The following is a 19,934-nucleotide window of genomic DNA, read 5'->3' as shown; positions in this document are numbered from 1 at the left end:
AGCCTGTACGCCTATTTTTTCATTATAGTGTTTACCACTATGGCACTTTCCATATAGTATCTGAATGTCTCACAAACATTTAAGAATTTATCCTTACAATGCTCCCCTTTACAAATGGGGACACTGAGTTACAGAGAGGTGTTAAGGGACTAGTCAAAGGAGTAATCTGTAGTATAGTTGGGAATAGAACCCAGACCTCCTGCGTACCAGTGCAGTGTTTTTTAACCACAAAAACATCCTTCCTCTCCAAGAGCTCCTCCCATAGCTCCATGCAAGCATGTTCAGCTATGTAATATTCCTTGCTATGGCCCCTGAGTGGCAGCCATTCTTGAAAACACAAGGTACCGGATGCAATCATTGATTTCTAAGCATTGTTACGTGCTGGTAGCCCCTGGCTATTTATTAGTTTACACAAAATCAAACATTAAATTTCCCAAACTGAAAATTTTCATATATGCTCTCTAGACACAAGTGGGACGATTTGCACCTCAGTTTTCTGGATATCAGCAACAAGACTGTCAAGAACTTCTAGCTTTTCTTTTAGATGGTTTACATGAAGATTTGAATCGGATTAGGAAAAAGCCTTATATTCAATTAAAGGATGCAGATGGAAGGCCAGACAAGGTAATGTTCTTAGTATTGGTTTTCTTTGTGTTTTAGTTCATTACTTAATGCTACAGTATGTTGTAAGATATTGTTGCCCCTTTGTCAAGCATTAACATTTTGGGGGGCTGCTTAGTGGCAGAATTTAGTGGAAGAGAATTTAATGGATACAAAGACTCAAGATATTTTCTAGTCTCATTTATTTACATGTACACAATTCCTGATTACTTTGAAAAGAGATAGCAAAAAGAGCATCAAGGCTATACAGAGATAATTCCACTTGCAGAGACTCCATCCAACACACCAAGAAAAGCAGGTGCATTTTGGCCCCCTGGTCTTGCAGTCTCTTTCTTTCAGCATACTTGTCAGTTCCTGTTTCCTGCCTCTCTCATCTATACTCCTAATTGGGGAAACTCCACAGCCCTAAGTTGCTTGTCTGTAGAGCATCATTATACACACTAACCCTGGGCTACTTCAGATGGGGATTTTTGTCTTCAACTTCCTTTTTGTCCAGTTACTCAGCCAAATAGATCAAACATCCATTGGAGCGGATTTCTGAGTCTCTATCCTAACAAGTATTTAACTCTCACAATCCCCTTAACAAGTGAGGTGTCATTGCTGTAGTCAGCCCGTGTGCAGTCCTTGGGGTCAGACTTTTTTTTTGTACATTTAATCCATGTAATGGATAGTCTCATATTAACGACTTGTATCAGTAATACATAACATGCATTTCATTAGTGTGGTTTTTTTGCTATAACCCAAGTTCTATTTTAATTGTAGGTGGTTGCTGAGGAAGCCTGGGAGAACCATTTAAAAAGAAATGATTCCATCATTGTAGATATATTTCATGGTCTTTTTAAATCCACCCTTGTTTGCCCTGAATGTGCAAAGATTTCTGTAACCTTTGATCCCTTTTGTTACTTGACACTTCCATTACCCATGAAAAAAGAACGCACTTTGGAAGTTTATTTAGTTAGAATGGATCCACTTACTAAACCTATGCAGGTAAGAAATATTTTGTTTACGTAAAACGTCTGTGGTGTTAAAATCTTTTTTTCTGTTCATGTTTTTAACACTTGACAGAACAGGCAGTAAATCTGACAAATTAAATTTGTCAGGATGGTACGGTTTTTTGACTTTCATCTCTGTTACTTATTAATGAGGAAACTTTGTAAAAGACACATTTTACTATAACTCTACTGAATTTCAAGGAAGATATTGATCATTTATTTTACTACTATATTAATTTCCCCCTAACCTTTTAAATCCAGGCTGTGTTCTTTATTATTATTATTTATTATTAGTTTGTTTCAAATATTGTCAAAATAATCTACTTGCTATGCAAACATAAAGAAATGCACAGTCCCTGCCCCAAGTCTAAAATGATGACAAACATCAAAAGTTCGGTGGAGTACAATGCACTAGTAAAGTGAGTTCTTGATACAGATTTTTATTTTTTATTAAATATGTAAACTATGCCCAGTTGCCCTCAACTTTCCATTATTAGTCAGCAAATATTCTGTAGTCATCAAAGGATCTTCAGAAAATATTTGAATGTGGAAAGGGTGGTCTTGTGGGCCAATTCAAGAGGGAATTAGATGCGAAAGGAGTGACTTGGAACAGAGCCCATAGACTATTGTGGGAGAAGCAGACATTGAGATTCACAGACTGTAGTTGGTGGAAGAGATTGTAGGAGATATGTAAGGGTGGTTAAATAGGAAGGGGCTGAGTTGTGAAAGCCCTTGAATACTTGAACCTGGTGTAGTAGAGGCGGGGGAACAGTGGAAGATGGGAGAGAAGAGTGACAATGCCAGAACCGAGTTACTTTAGCAGCAATATTTTTTGGACTGAAGGGGGCAATGTGCATGTTAAGGAGGCCAGAAAGGAGGCAGGTACAGTAAGTGAGGTGGGAGACAAGAACCCGATGAGTTATGGCTGCAGGAGCAGAAAGGAGGTTGGCTTGTGGAGGGGGAAAAGTCAAGGTTTGGACAAAATCTGGTTGGATGGGTCAAGGGAAAGAGGAGTTGAAGATAGCAGTTACACAACTGAGTAATAGATAAGATAGTAAAAAGAAAAGGAGTACTTGTGACACCTTAGAGACTAACAAATTTATTTGAGCATAAGCTTTCATGAGCTATAGCTCACTTCATCGGCTGCATCTCACGAAAGCTTATGCTCAAATAAATTTGTTAGTCTCCAAGGTGCCACAAGTACTCCTTTTCTTTTTGCGAATACAGACTAACACAGCTGCTACTCTGAAACCAGAGAAGATAGTAACATTAGTAGTAAATGGAGAATAGTGTAGCAGAGAGGGAGGAAAAAAGCAGGAGTTGAGTTTAGGTGCATTGCGTTTAAGGTAATAGTGTGACTTTCAGGAGAAGTTGAAGAGACAGGTTGAGCCCTCATGGTTGGATATGAAATTTTTTTTCATTTGGAAATTAACTCATGAGATAATTGTCTATTTCTAGTTACTCTTGTGTCTCTTTGATGCACATAAGTGCTAAGAAATGTCCGTCTGAAATCTTCTTGGGACAAACTATGCATGCACAGACAGACATGTTTCTGGACACAATCCTGAAGAGCTTAATATTAAATCTTTGTTTTGGTCATCTGATCGGTGTTCTGCATCTCCATGCAGGAGCCCAAAGTTCAATCACTTCCCCAGGGTGAAAGTGCTGCAAAATAATGTCTGTCATCACACAAAACAGCAATCCATTTGGCAAGTTAAAAAGTTGCATTTTTAGTCTTTGAAAAAGCACTGGCAAGCCTACAGTGAGAAAGATTGCCAAGAATTAAAAATAATCATCTTCGGAGTTCTTACCATAGTTAAAGAAAAATTTCACCTGCTTGTTGTTCCTACCAGTTTTTTCTGAAACCTTGAGTAGTATCTAGAACATCTAACTTCAGTGTTGTTATAATAGTTGTTAACACCGTGTGACCATGCTTGGATTGACTTGACTTCTTTTTCCTTTGTACTTAATGGAATTTAAAAAAAAAAAAAAAATCTAGGGGGAGGATTGCTGCATATCTCCATGAAAGTTTCATCTGGCCCTCTCAGGAGGATACAAGGGACATCCTTGTGTGCATAAACAACATTGCTCTGCATGTCCCCTCAACCTTATCCTACCAGGATATGAAAAGCAGATAACACTATTTCTGTTCATTGCACTGCTACCGTTTCTCGTACAAGTAAAACAATGAAAAATAGATACCTGTGTCCTATTAACTTAAGAGTTGGGCTGGGCGCCTCTTTACATTTAAACACTGTAAGGAAAAACGCATGCACGCACTTACACAAGATTCCTTCCCCTTCATCGGGCTCATCCATGCATAACTGTTGGGACTGTCTAGGCTGTGGTGGAGTCTTGACAGGTCCTGGCTTGTGGCATAGCTGGATACCCTCACCCCCACACTGGGTTCCCCTCCTCGTGCCCAGAGCAGGGGTCTCTGTCCAGGCTTCTCCTAGGTGTCCACAGTGTCTGTGGGTGCTGGTGGGCATCTCATGCAGCATTTTATAAAAGCATCAGGTCTGTGGCTCATCACCAGATTGATTGCTAGCCTCCTTGGCCTTGTATGCCTGTCACAGTTCCTTTGCTTTCATGCAGCACTGTTACTGATCCCTTTTGTACCCCTTCTCCTGCATCCCCTGTGCAATCTGCTCGTAGATGTCCACGTTCGTATGATTGGTCTGTAGTTGTGCCTGCACAGCTTCTTCTACCCACGGGCACAGGAGATCCAATATCTCCTGTCTCTCTAGGCAGGAGCATGTCTAGTACATGGAGCTGATGTGGTCGGTTAGACAGCTGCACACAAGGGAGAGCTGCTAGGTGTGCTTGCCATGGTGGGCAATCAGGAAAAGGCATTTCAGAAATACACAGGAGACTCCAGGGCAGTGGAATTCACAATTGTGACTAGAACAGTCAGTGTTGCAGAGAACAGCATTGTTGGAACAGCTGCTGGAGAACTGTTAGAGTTGACATAGGTCATGCAGTGTCTGCACTTACACTGCATTGACCTTAGTAGGTCGACTAAACGTTAATGAAGTCCCTACCCTCTGTTTGCCAGAAGATGGGAATAGGCAACAAGGGATGGATCACTTGATGATTACCTGTTCTGTTCATTCCCTCTGGGGCACCTGGCACTGGCCACTGTTGGAAGACAGGCTACAGGGCTAGATGGAACTTGGGTCTGAGCCAATATGGTCGTTCTTTTGACTATGGCCCAAAGTCATTTGGGGAGGTGGTTTAACTGTGTCACCATAATGGGTTGCTTATGTTTTCCAGAGACAAATTTGAGTGTAGACTTATGCATAAATAGGTCAAGGAAAAGCAGATTACTTTGACCTAACTTTGCCCTGGTCTACACTAGGACTTTAGGTCGAATTTAGCAGCATTAAATTGATGTAAACCTGCACTCGTCCATACGATGAAGCCCTTTATTTCGACTTAAAGGGCTCTTAAAATCGATTTCCTTACTCCACCCCTGACAAGTGGATTAGCGCTTAAATCGGCCTTGCCGGCTTGAATTTGGGGTACTGTGGACACAATTCGACGGTATTGGCCTCCGGGAGCTATCCCAGAGTGCTCCATTGTGACTGCTCTGGACAGCACTCTCAACTCAGATGCACTGGCCAGGTAGACAGGAAAAGAACCACGAACTTTTAAATCTCATTTCCTGTTTGGCCAGCGTGGCAAGCTGCAGGTGACCATGCAGAGCTCATCAGCACAGGTGACCATGATGGAGTCCCAGAATCGCAAAAGAGCTCCAGCATGGACCGAATGGGAGGTACGGGATCTGATCGCTGTTTGGGGAAAGGAATCCGTGCTATCAGAACTCTGTTCCAGTTTTCAAAATGCCAAAACCTTTGTCAAAATCTCCCAGGGCATGAAGGACAGAGGCCATAACAGGGACCCGAAGCAGTGCCGCGTGAAACTGAAGGAGCTGAGGCAAGCCTACCAGAAAACCAGAGAGGCGAACGGCAGCTCTGGGTCAGAGCCCCAAACATGCCGCTTCTATGATGAGCTGCATGCCATTTTAGGGGGTTCAGCCACCACTACCCCAGCCGTGTTGTTTGACTCCTTCAATGGAGATGGAGGCAATACGGAAGCAGGTTTTGGGGACGAAGATGATGATGATGATGAGGTTGTAGATAGCTCACAGCAAGCAAGCGGAGAAACCGGTTTTCCCGACAGCCAGGAACTGTTTCGCACCCTGGACCTGGAGCCAGTACCCCCCGAACCCACCCAGGGCTGCCTCCTGGACCCAGCAGGCGGAGAAGGGACCTCTGGTGAGTGTACCTTTTAAAATACTATACATGGTTTAAAAGCAAGCATGTGAAAGGATTACTTTCCCTTGCATTCGTGGTTCTCCTAGATGTACTCCTAAAGCCTTTGCAAAAGGTTTCTGGGGAGGGCAGCCTTATTGCATCCTTCATGGTAGGACACTTTACCACTCCAGGCCAGTAACACGTACTCGGGAATCATTGTACAACAAAGCATTGCAGTGTATGTTTGCTGGCATTCAAACAACATCCGTTCTTTATCTCTCTGTGTTATCCTCAGGAGAGTGAGATATAATTCATGGTCACCTGGTTGAAATAGAGTGCTTTTCTTCAGGGGACACTCAGAGGAGCCCATTCCTGCTGGGCTGTTTGCCTGTGGCTAAACAGAAATGTTCCCCGCAGTTAGCCACAGGGAGGGGGGAAGGTTGAGGGGGTAGCCACGCGGTGGGGGGAGGCAAAATGCGACCTTGTAACGAAAGCAGATGTGCTATGTATGTAATGTTAACAGCAAGGTTTACCCTGAAAGAGTGTAGCCACTGTTTTATAAAATGTCTTTTTAAATACCGCTGTCCCTTTTTTTTTTTCTCCACCAGCTGCATGTGTTTCAATGATCACAGGATCTTCTCCTTCCCAGAGGCTAGTGAAGCTTAGAAAGAAAAAAAAACGCACTCGCGATGAAATGTTCTCCGAGCTCATGCTGTCCTCCCACACTGACAGAGCACAGACGAATGCGTGGAGGCAAATAATGTCAGAGTGCAGGAAAGCACAAAATGACCGGGAGGAGAGGTGGCAGGCTGAAGAGAGGGCTGAAGCTCAAATGTGGCGGCAGCGTGATGAGAGGAGGCAGGATTCAATGCTGAGGCTGCTGGAGGACCAAACCAGTATGCTCCAGTGCATGGTTGAGCTGCAGCAAAGGCAGCTGGAGCACAGACTGCCACTACAGCCCCTGTGTAACCAACCGCCCTCCTCCCCAAGTTCCATAGCCTCCACACCCAGACGCCCAAGAACGCAGTGGGGGGGCCTCCGGCCAACAAGCTACTCCACCACAGAGGATTGCCCAAAAAAAAGAAGGCTGTCATTCAATAAATTTTAAAGTTGTAAACTTTTAAAGTGCTGTGTGGCATTTTCCTTCCCTCCTCCACCATCCCTCATGGGCTACTTTGGTAGTCATCCTCCTATTTGTGTGATGAATGAATAAAGAATGCATGAATGTGAAGCAACAATGACTTTATTGCCTCTGCAAGCGGTGATTGAAGGGAGGAGGGGCGGGCGGTTAGCTTACAGGAAGTAGAGTGAACCAAGGGGCGGGGGGTTTCATCAAGGAGAAACAAACAGAACTTTCACACCATAGCCTGGCCAGTCATGAAACTGGTTTTCAAAGCTTCTCTGATGCGTACCGCTCCCTCCTGTGCTCTTCTAACCACCCTGGTGTCTGGCTGCGCGTAACCAGCAGCCAGGCGATTTGCCTCAACCTCCCACCCCGCCATAAACGTCTCCCCCTTACTCTCACAGATATTGTGGAGCACACAGCAAGCAGTAATAACAGTGGGAATATTGGTTTCGCTGAGGTCTAAGCGAGTCAGTAAACTGCACCAGCGCGCCTTTAAACGTCCAAATGCACATTCTACCACCATTCTGCACTTGCTCAGCCTGTAGTTGAACAGCTCCTGACTACTGTCCAGGCTGCCTGTGTACGGCTTCATGAGCCATGGCATTAAGGGGTAGGCTGGGTCCCCAAGGATACATATAGGCATTTCAACATCCCCAACAGTTATTTTCTGGTCTGGGAATAAAGTCCCTTCCTGCAGCTTTTGAAACAGACCAGAGTTCCTGAAGATGCAAGCATCATGTACCTTTCCCGGCCATCCCACGTTGATGTTGGTGAAACGTCCCTTGTGATCCACCAGAGCTTGCAGGACTATTGAAAAGTACCCCTTGCGGTTTATGTACTCGGCGGCTTGGTGCTCTGGTGCCAAGATAGGGATATGGGTTCTGTCTATGGCCCCACCACAGTTAGGGAATCCCATTGCAGCAAAGCCATCCACTATGACCTGCACATTTCCCAGGGTCATTACCCTTGATATCAGCAGATCTTTGATTGCGTGGGCTACTTGCATCACAGCAGCCCCCACAGTAGATTTGCCCACTCCAAATTGATTCCCAACTGACTGGTAGCTGTCTGGCGTTGCAAGCTTCCACAGGGCTATCGCCACTCGCTTCTCAACTGTGAGGGCTGCTCTCATCTTGGTATTCATGCGCCTCAGGGCAGGGGAAAGCAAGTCACAAAGTTCCATGAAAGTGCCCTTACGCATGCGAAAGTTTCACAGCCACTGGGAATCGTCCCAGACCCGCAACACTATGCGGTCCCACCAGTCTGTGCTTGTTTCCCGAGCCCAGAATCGGTGTTCCACAGCATGAACCTGCCCCATTAGCACCATGATGCAGGCATTGGCAGGGCCCATGCTTTCAGAGAAATCTGTGTCCATGTCCTGATCACTCACGTGACCGCGCTGACATCGCCTCCTCGCTCAGTATCGCTTTGCCAGGTTCTGGTGCTGCATATGCTGCTGGATAATGCGTGTGGTGTTTAATGTGCTCCTAATTGCCAAAGTGAGCTTAGCGGCCTCCATGCTTGCCTTGGTATGGCGTCCGCACAGAAAAAAGGCGCGGAACGATTGTCTGCCGTTGCTCTGACGGAGGGAGGGGCGACTGACGACACGGCTTACAGGGTTGGCTTCAGGGAGCTAAAATCAGCAAAGGGGGTGGCTTTACATCAAGAAGTATTTCAGGCAGGACTTCACGGAGGGTTCCAATAAGAAATGGTGCACCTAAGTTATTGTTCTTATTGGAACAAGGAGGTTAGCCTGGCCTCTGATTGATACATGGCTAGATTTTTCTCGCTGCACCTTCTCTGTGAGTGACTGCAGTGTGACCTAGAGGAATGAGTCCCCTAGACAGGGGAGGAGGCAAATGAGTACAAAACAAATCTGGTCTATTTCTTGTTTTGATCCACTCCATCTATCTTTTACATCTTTGGCTGGCAGCAGACGGTGCAGAAGGACTGCATGCCATCCACATCTCATGGCTGCTCAGCAGAAGATGGTACAGTACGACTGCTAGCCATCCTCATCTCTTGCCTGCCTGGCAGAAGATGGTACAGTACGACTGTAGCAATCCGTATCGCCTGCCTGCTCACCATAAGACGGTTCAATAGGACTGACTGCAGGGCTAAAGAGAATGACCTGGTCAAGTCACTCCAAATTTAGTCCCTGCGCCCATGTCTGTCCAGGCGCTCCCAGCCAGCGTGGCCAGGAGCACCTCGGACATGACGATGACGGCTACCAGTCATACTGTACCGTCTGCTGCCACAAGGCAAGGGGTTGCTGCTACTGTGTAGCAATGCCGTACCGCGTCTGCCAGCACCCAGGAGACATACGGTGACGGTTACCTGAGCGGGCTCCATGCTTGCCGTGGTATGTCGTCTGCACAGGTAACTCAGGAAAAAAGGCACAAAACGATTGTCTGCCCTTGCTTTCACGGAGGGAGGGAGGGAGGGAGGGAACGGGGGCCTGACGATATGTACCCAGAACCACCCGCGACAATGTTTTAGCCTCATCAGGCATTGGGATCTCAACCCAGAATTCCAATGGGCAGCGGAGACTGCGGGAACTGTGGGATAGCTACCCACAGTGCAACGCTCCGGAAGTCGACTCTAGCCTCGGTACTGTGGAAGTGCTCCGCCGAGTTAATGCACTTAGAGCATTTTCTGTGGGGACACACACACTCGAATATATAAAACCGATTTCTAAAAAACCGACTTCTATAAATTCGACCTTATTCCGTAGTGTAGACATACCCTTTGTAGTATAGACCAGGCCTAAGTCGCTTTTGAAAATGGGGTATCGGTGTTTTTGAAAATTATTACCCTGTGTCTAAATACATTTCACTGTTGGATTTTTGTATGGGAAAGAAGTGGCCTCACATGAAATAGCACATTGTAGAGTATTATATGTACTACTAGTATGCTCACTTTTAGACTAATAAAACTGTAGATGTCCAAAATGTATTTGCAGTAACAAATAAACGTAATGAGTAAATCTGTTACATGGTAGGTTGTAAATTCCGTATATAATGAGAATCTAAATAAGAATGTAAAGACGCACACTAAGACTGTACACAAACTGTGGACGTATGACAACTTTTCTCAAGCGGCTTCAGTCCTTTAAGAGTGAAAAATGATCACATTTTGTTTTTTAGTACAAAGTAGTAGTTCCGAAAATTGGAAATATACTGGACCTTTGCACAGCACTGTCAACTTTGTCTGGTGTTGCTGCAGATAAGGTAAGACGTTGCTGAGGTAATCATTTATACATAGCCCAATGTTAAATATTTTCAGTGTTTTTAAACCAATTTAAGAGTGACTTAATTTTTTATTTCCTTTTAGATGATAGTGACTGATATATACAATCATAGGTTCCACAGAATATTTGCTATGGATGAAAATTTGAGTAGTATTATGGAACGCGATGACATCTATGTGTAAGTTCAAATAGTCTCTTTTTATTGTCAGGAAATACCTCCATACTGAGTAGGGCTGTCGATTTAATACCAGCTAACTCATGTGATTAACTCAAAAAAATTAATCATGATTAAAAAAATGTATTGCGATTAATCCCAGTTTTAATCGCACTGTTAAACCATAAATACCAATTGAAATTTATTAAATATTTTGGATGTTTTTCTACGTTTTCAAATATATTGATTTCAGTTACAACACAATATGAAGTGTACAGTACTCACCTTATATTATTTTTGATTAAAAATATTTGCACTGTACAAATGATAAAGAAAAGAAATAGTATTTCTGTAGCGATTGTAGTGCAATTTCTTTATTTTGAAAGTGCAATTTATATAGATATTTTTTGTTACAGAACTGCACTCCAAAACAAAACAATGTAAAACTTTAGAGCCTACAAGTCACTCAGTTCTACTTATTCAGCCAATCGCTAAGCCAAACAAGTTTGTTTACATTTACAGGAGATAATGCTGCCCGCTTCGTATTTACAATGTCAATTGAAAGTGAGAACAGGCGTTCGCGTGGTGATTTTGTAGTCCGCTTTGTAAGGTATTACGTACCAGGTATGCTAAGCATTCATATGCCCCTTCATGCTTCGGCCACCATTCCAGAGTCCATGCTTCCATGCTGATGATGCTCATTAAAAAAAAGTGTTAATTAAATTTGTGACTGAACTTGGGGAAGAACTGTATGTCTCCTACTCTTTTATCTGCATTCTGCCATATATTTCATGTTGTAGCAGTCTCGGATGATGACCCAGTACGTGTTGTTCGTTTTAAGAACACCTTCGCCGTAGATGTGACAAAACGCAAAGAAGGTACCAATATGAGATTTCTAAAGATAGCTACAGCATTTGACCCAAGGTTTAAGAATCTTAAGTGCCTTCCAAAATCTGAGAGGGACAAGGTGTGGAGCATGCTTTCGGAAGAGTTAAGAGCAACAGTCCGATGTGGAAACTACAGAACGTGAACCACCAAAACAGAAATCAGCCTTCTGCTGGTGGCATCTGACTTGTATGATGAAAATTAACATGCGTCGGTCCACACTGCTTTGGATTGTTATCGAGCAAAATCCATCATCAGCATGGACACGTGTTCTGGAATGGTGGCCGAAACATGAAGGGGCATATGAATGTTGAGCATATCTGCTAAATACCTTGCAATGCTGGCTACAAAATTGCCACCTGAATACCTATTCTCACTTTCAGGAGACATTGTAAACAAGAAGCAGGCAGCATTATCTCCTGCAAATGTAAACAAACTTGTTTCTCTTAGCGATTGGTTGAACAAGAAGTAGGATTGAGCGGACTCATAGGCTCTAACGTTTTCCTTTGTTTTATTTTTGAATGCAGTTATTTTTTCTGTACATAATTTATCTACATTTGTAAGTTCAACTTTTATGATAGAGATTCCACTACAGTATTTGTATTGGGTGAATTGAAAAGTACTATTTCTTTTGTTTTTTACAGTGCAAATGTTTGTAATAAAAATAAATATAAAGTGAGCACTGTACACTTTGTATTCTGTGTTGTAACTGAAATCAGTATATTTGAAAATGTAGAAAACATCCAAAAATATTTAAATAAATGATACTCTATTATTGTTTGATTAATTTTTTTAATCACTTGACAGCCCTAATATTAAGTATAAATTTGTGTGGAGTTGGATTTAGTTACAGCTAAATAAATTAATTGCATAGAAGAAACATGCAATAAACAGAAGTCTTGGTTTTCTGTCAGATTCTTCTAAATGACCTTTGTCTTGCCTGCTTTTCTATTTTTTAAGATTTGAAATCGCTATCAACAGAACAGAGGATACAGAGCAAGTCATAATTCCTGTTTGTTTAAGGGAAAAGTATAGACATACCAGTTACAGCCACCATAGTGGTTCTTCGCTGTTTGGTCAGCCTTTTCTTATAACAGTGCCTAGAAACAATACTGAAGATAAACTGTATAACCTTCTGCTGTTGAGAATGTGGTAAGAATATTACTTGAAAATTTTTTTAAATGTAAGTAACAGTAATAATCAGGTTCTGTGGATGATTGCTTTTTATATGCATTGTTAGGGAACTCTGATTAGACTTTAATGGGCAGTTATATTTGTTTTCTGTAAAATAAGACTATTTTTTACTCAAGTTTTTAACCTCTTGAGAGCCAAACTAGACTTGGTTTTAGTTTGATTTTTAGTTTGATGACCAAAAATAGTGTCATGTTTGAAGGAGGGTGGTTATATTTGGGAGGGAAGAGGTTTTTTGGTTTGGGGTTTGTTTGTGTGTGGAGGGGGCGTTGTTTAATCATGGCAGTTAGGGCTTGTCTACATGGGAAAGTTTCACCTGTTGTACCAGATTAGTTATACTGGGATAGCTCTCCCCGTGGAGACTCTCATTCTGGAAAAGGAACATCCACACAGGGAGTTATTCCGGTAGCTGGATGAGATAGTATCTTTTATTGAACCAACTTCTGTTGGTGAGAGAGACAAGCTTTTGAGCTCACACAAAACTCTTCTTCAGGTATAATTATATCAGTTTAAATTCACACCTTACCTTATGCTGATATAACTTTCTCTTGTAGACATGTCCTCATAGTACAAGGTGTACAAAATTTTTCTATATCTGACCAGTTATATAGACAGTGTGGTTGGGATACTAAAAAAACAGAAACTAATATAGAGCAAAGGAGATCGCACACAGTTAAAAAAACTCTATAGAAAAAGCAAGAAGAAATGTGCTTCAGAAACAGTTTGTTGCAGCAATTGATATGAGTTCACTTTATTCATTTAATGTAACTGTGAATCATGGCAGGAATACAGTACGTTGTAAGAGCATTTACACTACCTACTGTATTTTCAGTGCTCTTATTACTTTACAAGCAAATATTCATCTTAAACAAAACCCAGTGGTATACAAATGTTCATTATTATTTTCAATTGCTTATTTTAGCCGATATGTGAAAACATGTACTGAAAGTGAAGACACTGAAGGATCCCTACACTGCTGTAAGGACCATGGTATCAATGGTAATGGCCCAAATGGAATACATGAAGAAGGATCCCCAAGTAAGGCTTGAATAGTTACACTTGTTTAATATTTTGAGTTCAGTGTAAGATTCATACTTTAATGCCTTTCTGCCCCAATTACGTAATTCTCCCTTTTTCCTCTTGATTCTAACCACCACCCTCAAAGCCACCACATTAAGTCTGTATCACTGCAGGCAAGCTTAAGCTAAAGGCAGTATTAAAAACGGATGTGAGGAGTGTTCATTGTAGCACTTCCAGTTCTCACTTAGCCAGATTTGACTCCCTGGCTGTCAGGATAATATATTGCTACTAGACCACCAGGCTGGCCCCCCAATTTGTTTTAAAATTGTCATTTTGGAGGCTTAAAAGCCTTGATATTTAAACTTTCTTTTGAGTGGTGTAGCTACTTTAAGCTTCAAATTTACTGAACTCAGCAGGACTGTTATTTTTCTTCTTTTAACTTTTAAGGCAATTTGTTCAAGAGACAGTAATTGCAAGGAACTTAGCAGAATTTGAGTGGCGGTGACCTGTTAGCTAGGAGTTAAACTCTTTAAAATGTGGTATCACATTTCCTTTTGCTGGTTGGACTCTTAGCATGTTCACAGACATCTGGGTTCAAAAGAGGAAAATATTTTTGTCATAAATCTAGAGAGAGTTTAGTTGAACATTCCAGTGTGTGCTGAAAGCATGAGGAAAATGAAAAGAGGAGTGTGTGAGAACACTGGCTGAAGGGGGAAACATTAAAATGAAATTGAAAATGGTGGTGGTACATACGTAAAGTTGTGTATAGAGTGAGGATGGGTCCTTTCCAATTTGTAAGAAACTGTCTTCCAACTATGGTATATGTGGAAGGAGACCATGTGAGGTACTTACCAGAAAATCAAAAAGCCCCAAGTCCTGTAGAGTATAACAAACATCTTACCCTTCAGTCTAGATTTTGCTGGTTTTCCTAATTTCAATAACAATGCAAAACTTTCTAGTAGGAGGAAAAATGCAGCACCTTAAAATGCTGCCTAAATAGAATGCACTGTCAGATTTGTTGAATTACACCCTATTTCGTTAGGTGAAATGGAGACAGATGAACAAGATGATGAATCCAGCCAGGATCAGGAACTTCCCTCAGAGAATGAAAACAGCCAATCAGAAGACTCAGTTGGAGGAGACAATGATTCTGAAAATGGATTGTGTACTGAGGAAACTTGCAAAGGTCAACTACTCATGGGACACAAAAAACGATTGTTTACATTCCAGTTCAACAATTTAGGCAGTACTGACATCAACTATATCAAAGATGATACCAGACATATTAGATTTGATGATAGGCAACTCAGGCTTGATGGTAAGTCATTGGGGGATGGGTTTGGTTAAATTTGATCACAATGTTTTTTGTGTTTCTGGTACCATTTCCTTGAACGGCTGTGCCTTCTGTTGGTAGGCTACTCATGTTTTTTTCCCAGTGCATACATGTATGTACCTATGTGCTTATAGTCTGTCTTCAGGAAAATATATATATCATCTCTTGTTCGAGCCAACGAACATTGTTCAGCTTGACATTGCAAGCTGTTGATTTTTAGAAACACATAACTTTCACACATTTTAATGAAACCAAATTTTTGATTTTCTTAAACTTGTACCAACGGTTATTTTAGTTTATTTTGATTAGTAATCGCTACAAATTAAACATACTTTCAGATAATAAATGTATTTTTGAGGGGAACATGTGTTTTCCTTCTTAGAAAGATCTTTTCTTGCTTTGGATTGGGATCCTGAAATGAAAAAAAGATACTTTGATGATAATGCAGCAGAGGTAAGGCATTTATTTTACACTTGTTTTTCAGCAATTACTAAACTTTTATCATGCAAATATATGATTTAATGCACTATTTATGTGAAGTGTAGATTTCTAGAAATATTTCAAAGAAAGAGTAGAAAGATATAGTACATTTTGTAATAAATTACTTTACCATAAAAGAAACCCCTTATATCTAACAATTTAGGTGATCTGAGGCTTACTAATTTAGAAAAATAAATCTAAAACATGTGAAACTTAATTACATTTGAACACATTTTGAGCAGTTTTCCATATTTAGGAGCTTGTAGGTACTGTTCATAGTAAGACGATATCACTAAAATGAGTTTTATTTCATTTGTTCTCTTAACTCAAGAAATACTTCTCTTTAGGATTTTGAAAAACATGAAAGTGTGGAATATAAACCTCCAAAAAAGCCTTTTGTGAAATTAAAAGATTGCATTGAACTGTTTACAACAAAGGAGAAACTAGGTGCTGAAGATCCATGGTAAGAGCAAAAATGAAACTTGATGTGCTGAACTAGTTCTGTAGACAGTGTGTTTCAAACTGTGGTCCATGGAGCACTTGCTGGTGAGCTGCAGATTGCTCACATGGTACTTGCAGTCCTTATTCCATCTGCTAAACTGCATGAAAACACAACTAAGGATACATTACATATTTTCTTTACTATGTAAGCAATTTCTGTAACTGCTACTGGAATGTTATATGATTGCATATGGGAAGGGAAACAGTCCATGCTATCATGAATAGGAGGGGAGCTGGTCTGCATTATGAAATCATTCGAGAACCACTCCTGTGCAGATTTGTAGTGCAGTGATGAGAATGAGTATGGTTCTAGCTGAGATTGAAAAGTTTATCATATATTAAACTTTTTCTACACAAACGCTTATTGTGTGTTTATGTTTATATATGAAAAGCTTTGGTTCACTTAAAATTTTCCATTAGCGTGAGAGAGTCTACTTGTTCTAGTGATGTCTCTGCAACTGGTAGAATATTTCAGACCAGTTGGACTTTTTAAATGTACCGGCTGCGTATATTAGGTGTAGTATTGTTGAATTTTTTCAAACCAATGTATGTATTATAAACTGCTGTTCTTCTATAAGGGGACATCTGAATATTCTCAGTTGTGAGATTTTTCCCCCAGTACCAATGAGCTTTGGGGATCTTTTAGAAAGCAGTTCCCATTGGAACCTCATGAGAGCCTCTTCACAGCACCAGATGTTCAAGAGGCTCCGCAAGTGGCCACCTCATTTCTTCCTTCCTTTCTTCAGCTAGCTTCACTGTGTAACCAGAGAACCGTTTTTTTTTTTTTTTTTTAAACCTAAAATCTCCTGTTAGCTTGTTGCTGTTATTAGTTTGGATTGTGTTCAGGTATAGTTTCTAGATCATTGTGCAGTTTGAATCCCAGGGAGACTCTGTTCCAGGGCATCCTGTCCAATTCAGAAGACCCAGACTAGAGGGGAAAAAAACCTTTTTAAGCAGTGTATTTGATGCCCCCGCACTTACCTGAAATCAAATATACAAAATTGCTCTTGACCTGCCGCATGTGAGGCCATTTTCCAGTTTGTTGCTCAGCATGTAAGGCCTTTACAGCTCAAACTGAGGAGGACAGGCACTCTCTATTTTAGGACTTTCTCACAGTGGCAGCTTTACACATCAGAACCTGGGATCTGCTCTTTGGTCGGAGCTTGTCCTGGCCCCATGCAGAGACAAGAGTAGATTTTCATTGGATTTGAAGCAGTCCAAAATGGGGGGAAAGAAGCTTTTGGTCCTGTGATCCTCAGTTTTATCTGGTTTAAAGTCGAAAGAAATCTGAATCCAGTTTCAGACCTGCTCTGACAACAAGGAGTCAGGGCTGCATTATCTGAATCGAAGTGCTATAGTCTTGATTGATCTGCTAGTGTTTTGTTGGTGCTTCCACATAAACACAAACTGGCCAGCGCTGTCAGGGCAGGTCTTGGGAAGTACGGGTACATGAATCTCCTGGATTATTCATCAGATATCCTTACTCCAAAATGGGATGGTCTTGGTTCACTTAATCTTGCAGCTTAGATCATGGGACACTGACCTCTGCAATGGTTCAGAGTATCTTGTAGCAGTCAAAGAAAAAAACCACATTGAAATGTTACACCTAGAAATGGAAAAGGTTTTCTCTGTGGCAGCAGATTAGTGCCTATCTCTGTGCTGTGCTCTACTTAATGTATTATGGACTGTTTAATATAGCTGAAGTTTCTTTGCCTCTTCATATAATCAAAAGTTATTTGTCTACCATCTCAACATACCACACACTCTCATAGACTCTTCAAACATCCCACCACATGGAGAGCATGTCCTGATGGGAGATGTCAACTCAACGCTTGTCATAGTTAATGACTGTGACCTTTGAAACTTTGGGGAAAGTCCACTTTATTCCATTAGTCACTAACAGCTTTCTGAATCAAAATTATAACTTCAAGAAAGGTGAGAGACTTGCAGGCTTTGATGGCTGATCGTCCCTTTGCCATATTCCAAAGGCACAAAGTTGTCATGATCATGCAGGTTCATCCAAGATGCTTATCTTTAAATAAATAAATAAATAAACTGACTGGTTCCATCTAAACCAGACTATGTAATATCCTGGTTTTCTTTCCAAAATGTCATTCTCAACAGGGAAAGGTAGATGCCCACACCCTCAATGTTAAGAGGGCTTTGAGGTTTTTAATTGGATAAAACTAAGTTTTATATAGGAAGTTACCTGAACTTTTTGTGTATCTTTTGGAAAGCAGTGTAAGAAGAATGTCATTTCCACTTAGAGCCTATCAAAATGCACATATGCTGACCATGGCTTTTTTTCTCTTTCCCTCTTTCGGCTGGGAAGTTGGTACACTTGTTTTTCTTTAAGCTAGATTGTATTTTTAATGTATATCAAAGGCACCCAGAGGGTTTTTAAACATTTCCTAGAATCTAAATTAAAAATTAAAATTGCCCTTTGGCTTTGGTATCAGCACCTGGTAGCCTTGGAGCTCAGGCTTGTAGGGCTAAAGCAACATCATTGACCTGCTTCAGCAAGGATTCCATCATAGAAATATTCAATATTCTACCTGAAGTTTTCTTTATGCAGCACCATTCTCTTAATTTGTCATCTTGATGTGATGTTTGTTTTGGGAGGGCAGTTCTGCAGTCCTTTCTAATTAGAACTTAGCGTGCCTTCCTAGCAGTTATACTGTTACTTACATTTGCCTAAGTGGAAATATGCGGAGGCTGCTTCAAAGAAAAGATTATTTTTCATGATTCTTACCTGCCCCACCTTCCCTACTTCTTTGGAATTATATTCTCTCAAAGATTCAGAAGACGGAACCAAGGCAGCTAGGGATTTCACAGCCTCTTATCTCTGTTACAAATGTCCATTGCTGTTAGTGGGAGCTTTTGTGGTCGCAGTGGTAACTGCATTTCTTGAATGCTCTAAGTTCAATGGCAGTGGGGTGGGAGCATATCCCCCAAGTGTGGATGTGAGAAGTGACACTTGAAGAACCACAGTTACTGGTAAGTAAGCTCTTTCTTTCCAGATGCTCATAACTTGCTGAAATTTTCCATATTCCTTCAGCTTCTTTTGAGTTCAGAAGGTTAAATTTTTTCTGCTTTAAAAAAACCTATAAAGACCAGCACCAAGGCATATTATATAGTATCTTTGCTATTTGACTTTTTTCCTTTATGTTTATATTTCAAATATTAAAAATAAGTCTTGATCCCTGGAATGCTTGAGCACCCACAGCTCACATTAATTTCAAGAGCGCTATCTTTCAGGTTCAGGCCGTTAAACAGTGAACTGAAGGTTTACACATTCAGCTTCCAACCTGATATATCTTTCTTGTTGGTGATACACTTCAACACCTGCACTCTTTACGAATGCTAAAGTGACTGTCTTTCTTTTAGGTATTGTCCAAACTGTAAAGAACATCAGCAAGCAACCAAAAAGTTAGATTTGTGGTCACTGCCCCCAGTACTGGTAGTACATCTAAAGCGCTTTTCTTACAGCAGATATATGAGGGACAAGCTGGATACATTGGTTGATTTTCCAATAAAGTAAGAAAAACTTTTGAATTGAAATATTTAAATGTTAGCCTTCACATTTCTAACATGCCTGACATTTTGAGATTAAATTAAATACGTTTTAATTAAGAGTTATATACAATGGGTCCATGCTTAATTTGCAAAATATGTTAGTTCAGATTTACAGATCAAGTCAAGCACTAATGGGGAAAAAGCAATACTCCTGAGCAGAAGACCTAGAAAATGTAGGCTGTGGGAGGGAGGACTGAGTAACATGAAACAAGTAAAATAGTCAGATAGGTGTGAAAAATAATTCACTGAGTGGCATTGGGCAAAGGACTCTGGAAGGAGATGTTTGACTTTGACAGCTACAGGTTAATGTATGTTAAGGTACCGTATACAGGCAGTTGAACAAAGTGGAAGCCAGGACAGGTGTGTGTTTGAAGCTAACTTATGTTTACATTATTTTTTATGTAAATTTGAGAATAGAGAAGGGTGTGTATGTACAAACTCTGATCCCATACCTGTTATAGATCAGAAGAGAGAGAGAGCATGTGCACTCCCAACCTTTCCAATATTGTGTCAATTGTGTTTTCCTGTATATGAGGCTTTGTGCCACTG

The 19,934-nt window shown here is 41.0% G+C and overlaps 1 protein-coding gene across 6 annotated transcripts in view; it reads left to right on the top strand.

The window, feature by feature from the left end:
- Positions 1-19,934, top strand: part of USP15 (ubiquitin specific peptidase 15) — a 136,932-nt gene that overhangs the window by 111,586 nt on the left and 5,412 nt on the right. For 4 of the 6 annotated variants that reach the window (XM_084651786.1, XM_084651785.1, XM_084651789.1 and 1 more), the window contains 10 exons: positions 466-624; positions 1,384-1,608; positions 10,142-10,225; positions 10,329-10,423; positions 12,245-12,436; positions 13,398-13,513; positions 14,538-14,813; positions 15,211-15,281; positions 15,656-15,771; positions 19,197-19,346. In XM_084651786.1, coding sequence (XP_084507912.1) covers positions 466-624; positions 1,384-1,608; positions 10,142-10,225; positions 10,329-10,423; positions 12,245-12,436; positions 13,398-13,513; positions 14,538-14,813; positions 15,211-15,281; positions 15,656-15,771; positions 19,197-19,346 — 1,484 coding nt within the window. Of the gene's footprint in view, positions 1-465; positions 625-1,383; positions 1,609-5,484; positions 5,891-6,477; positions 7,165-10,141; positions 10,226-10,328; positions 10,424-12,244; positions 12,437-13,397; positions 13,514-14,537; positions 14,814-15,210; positions 15,282-15,639; positions 15,772-19,196; positions 19,347-19,934 lie in introns of those variants that run through there. The other 2 variants (XR_014714461.1, XM_084651787.1) reach the window with 2 other exon arrangements.

Source organism: Lepidochelys olivacea (genome assembly GCF_965140295.1).
Source record: "Lepidochelys olivacea isolate rLepOli2 genome assembly, chromosome: 1".
NCBI lineage: Eukaryota > Metazoa > Chordata > Testudines > Cheloniidae > Lepidochelys > Lepidochelys olivacea.
The sequence above is the reverse complement of the archived record's forward strand: the minus strand, read 5'-3'. Positions and strand labels throughout refer to the sequence as shown.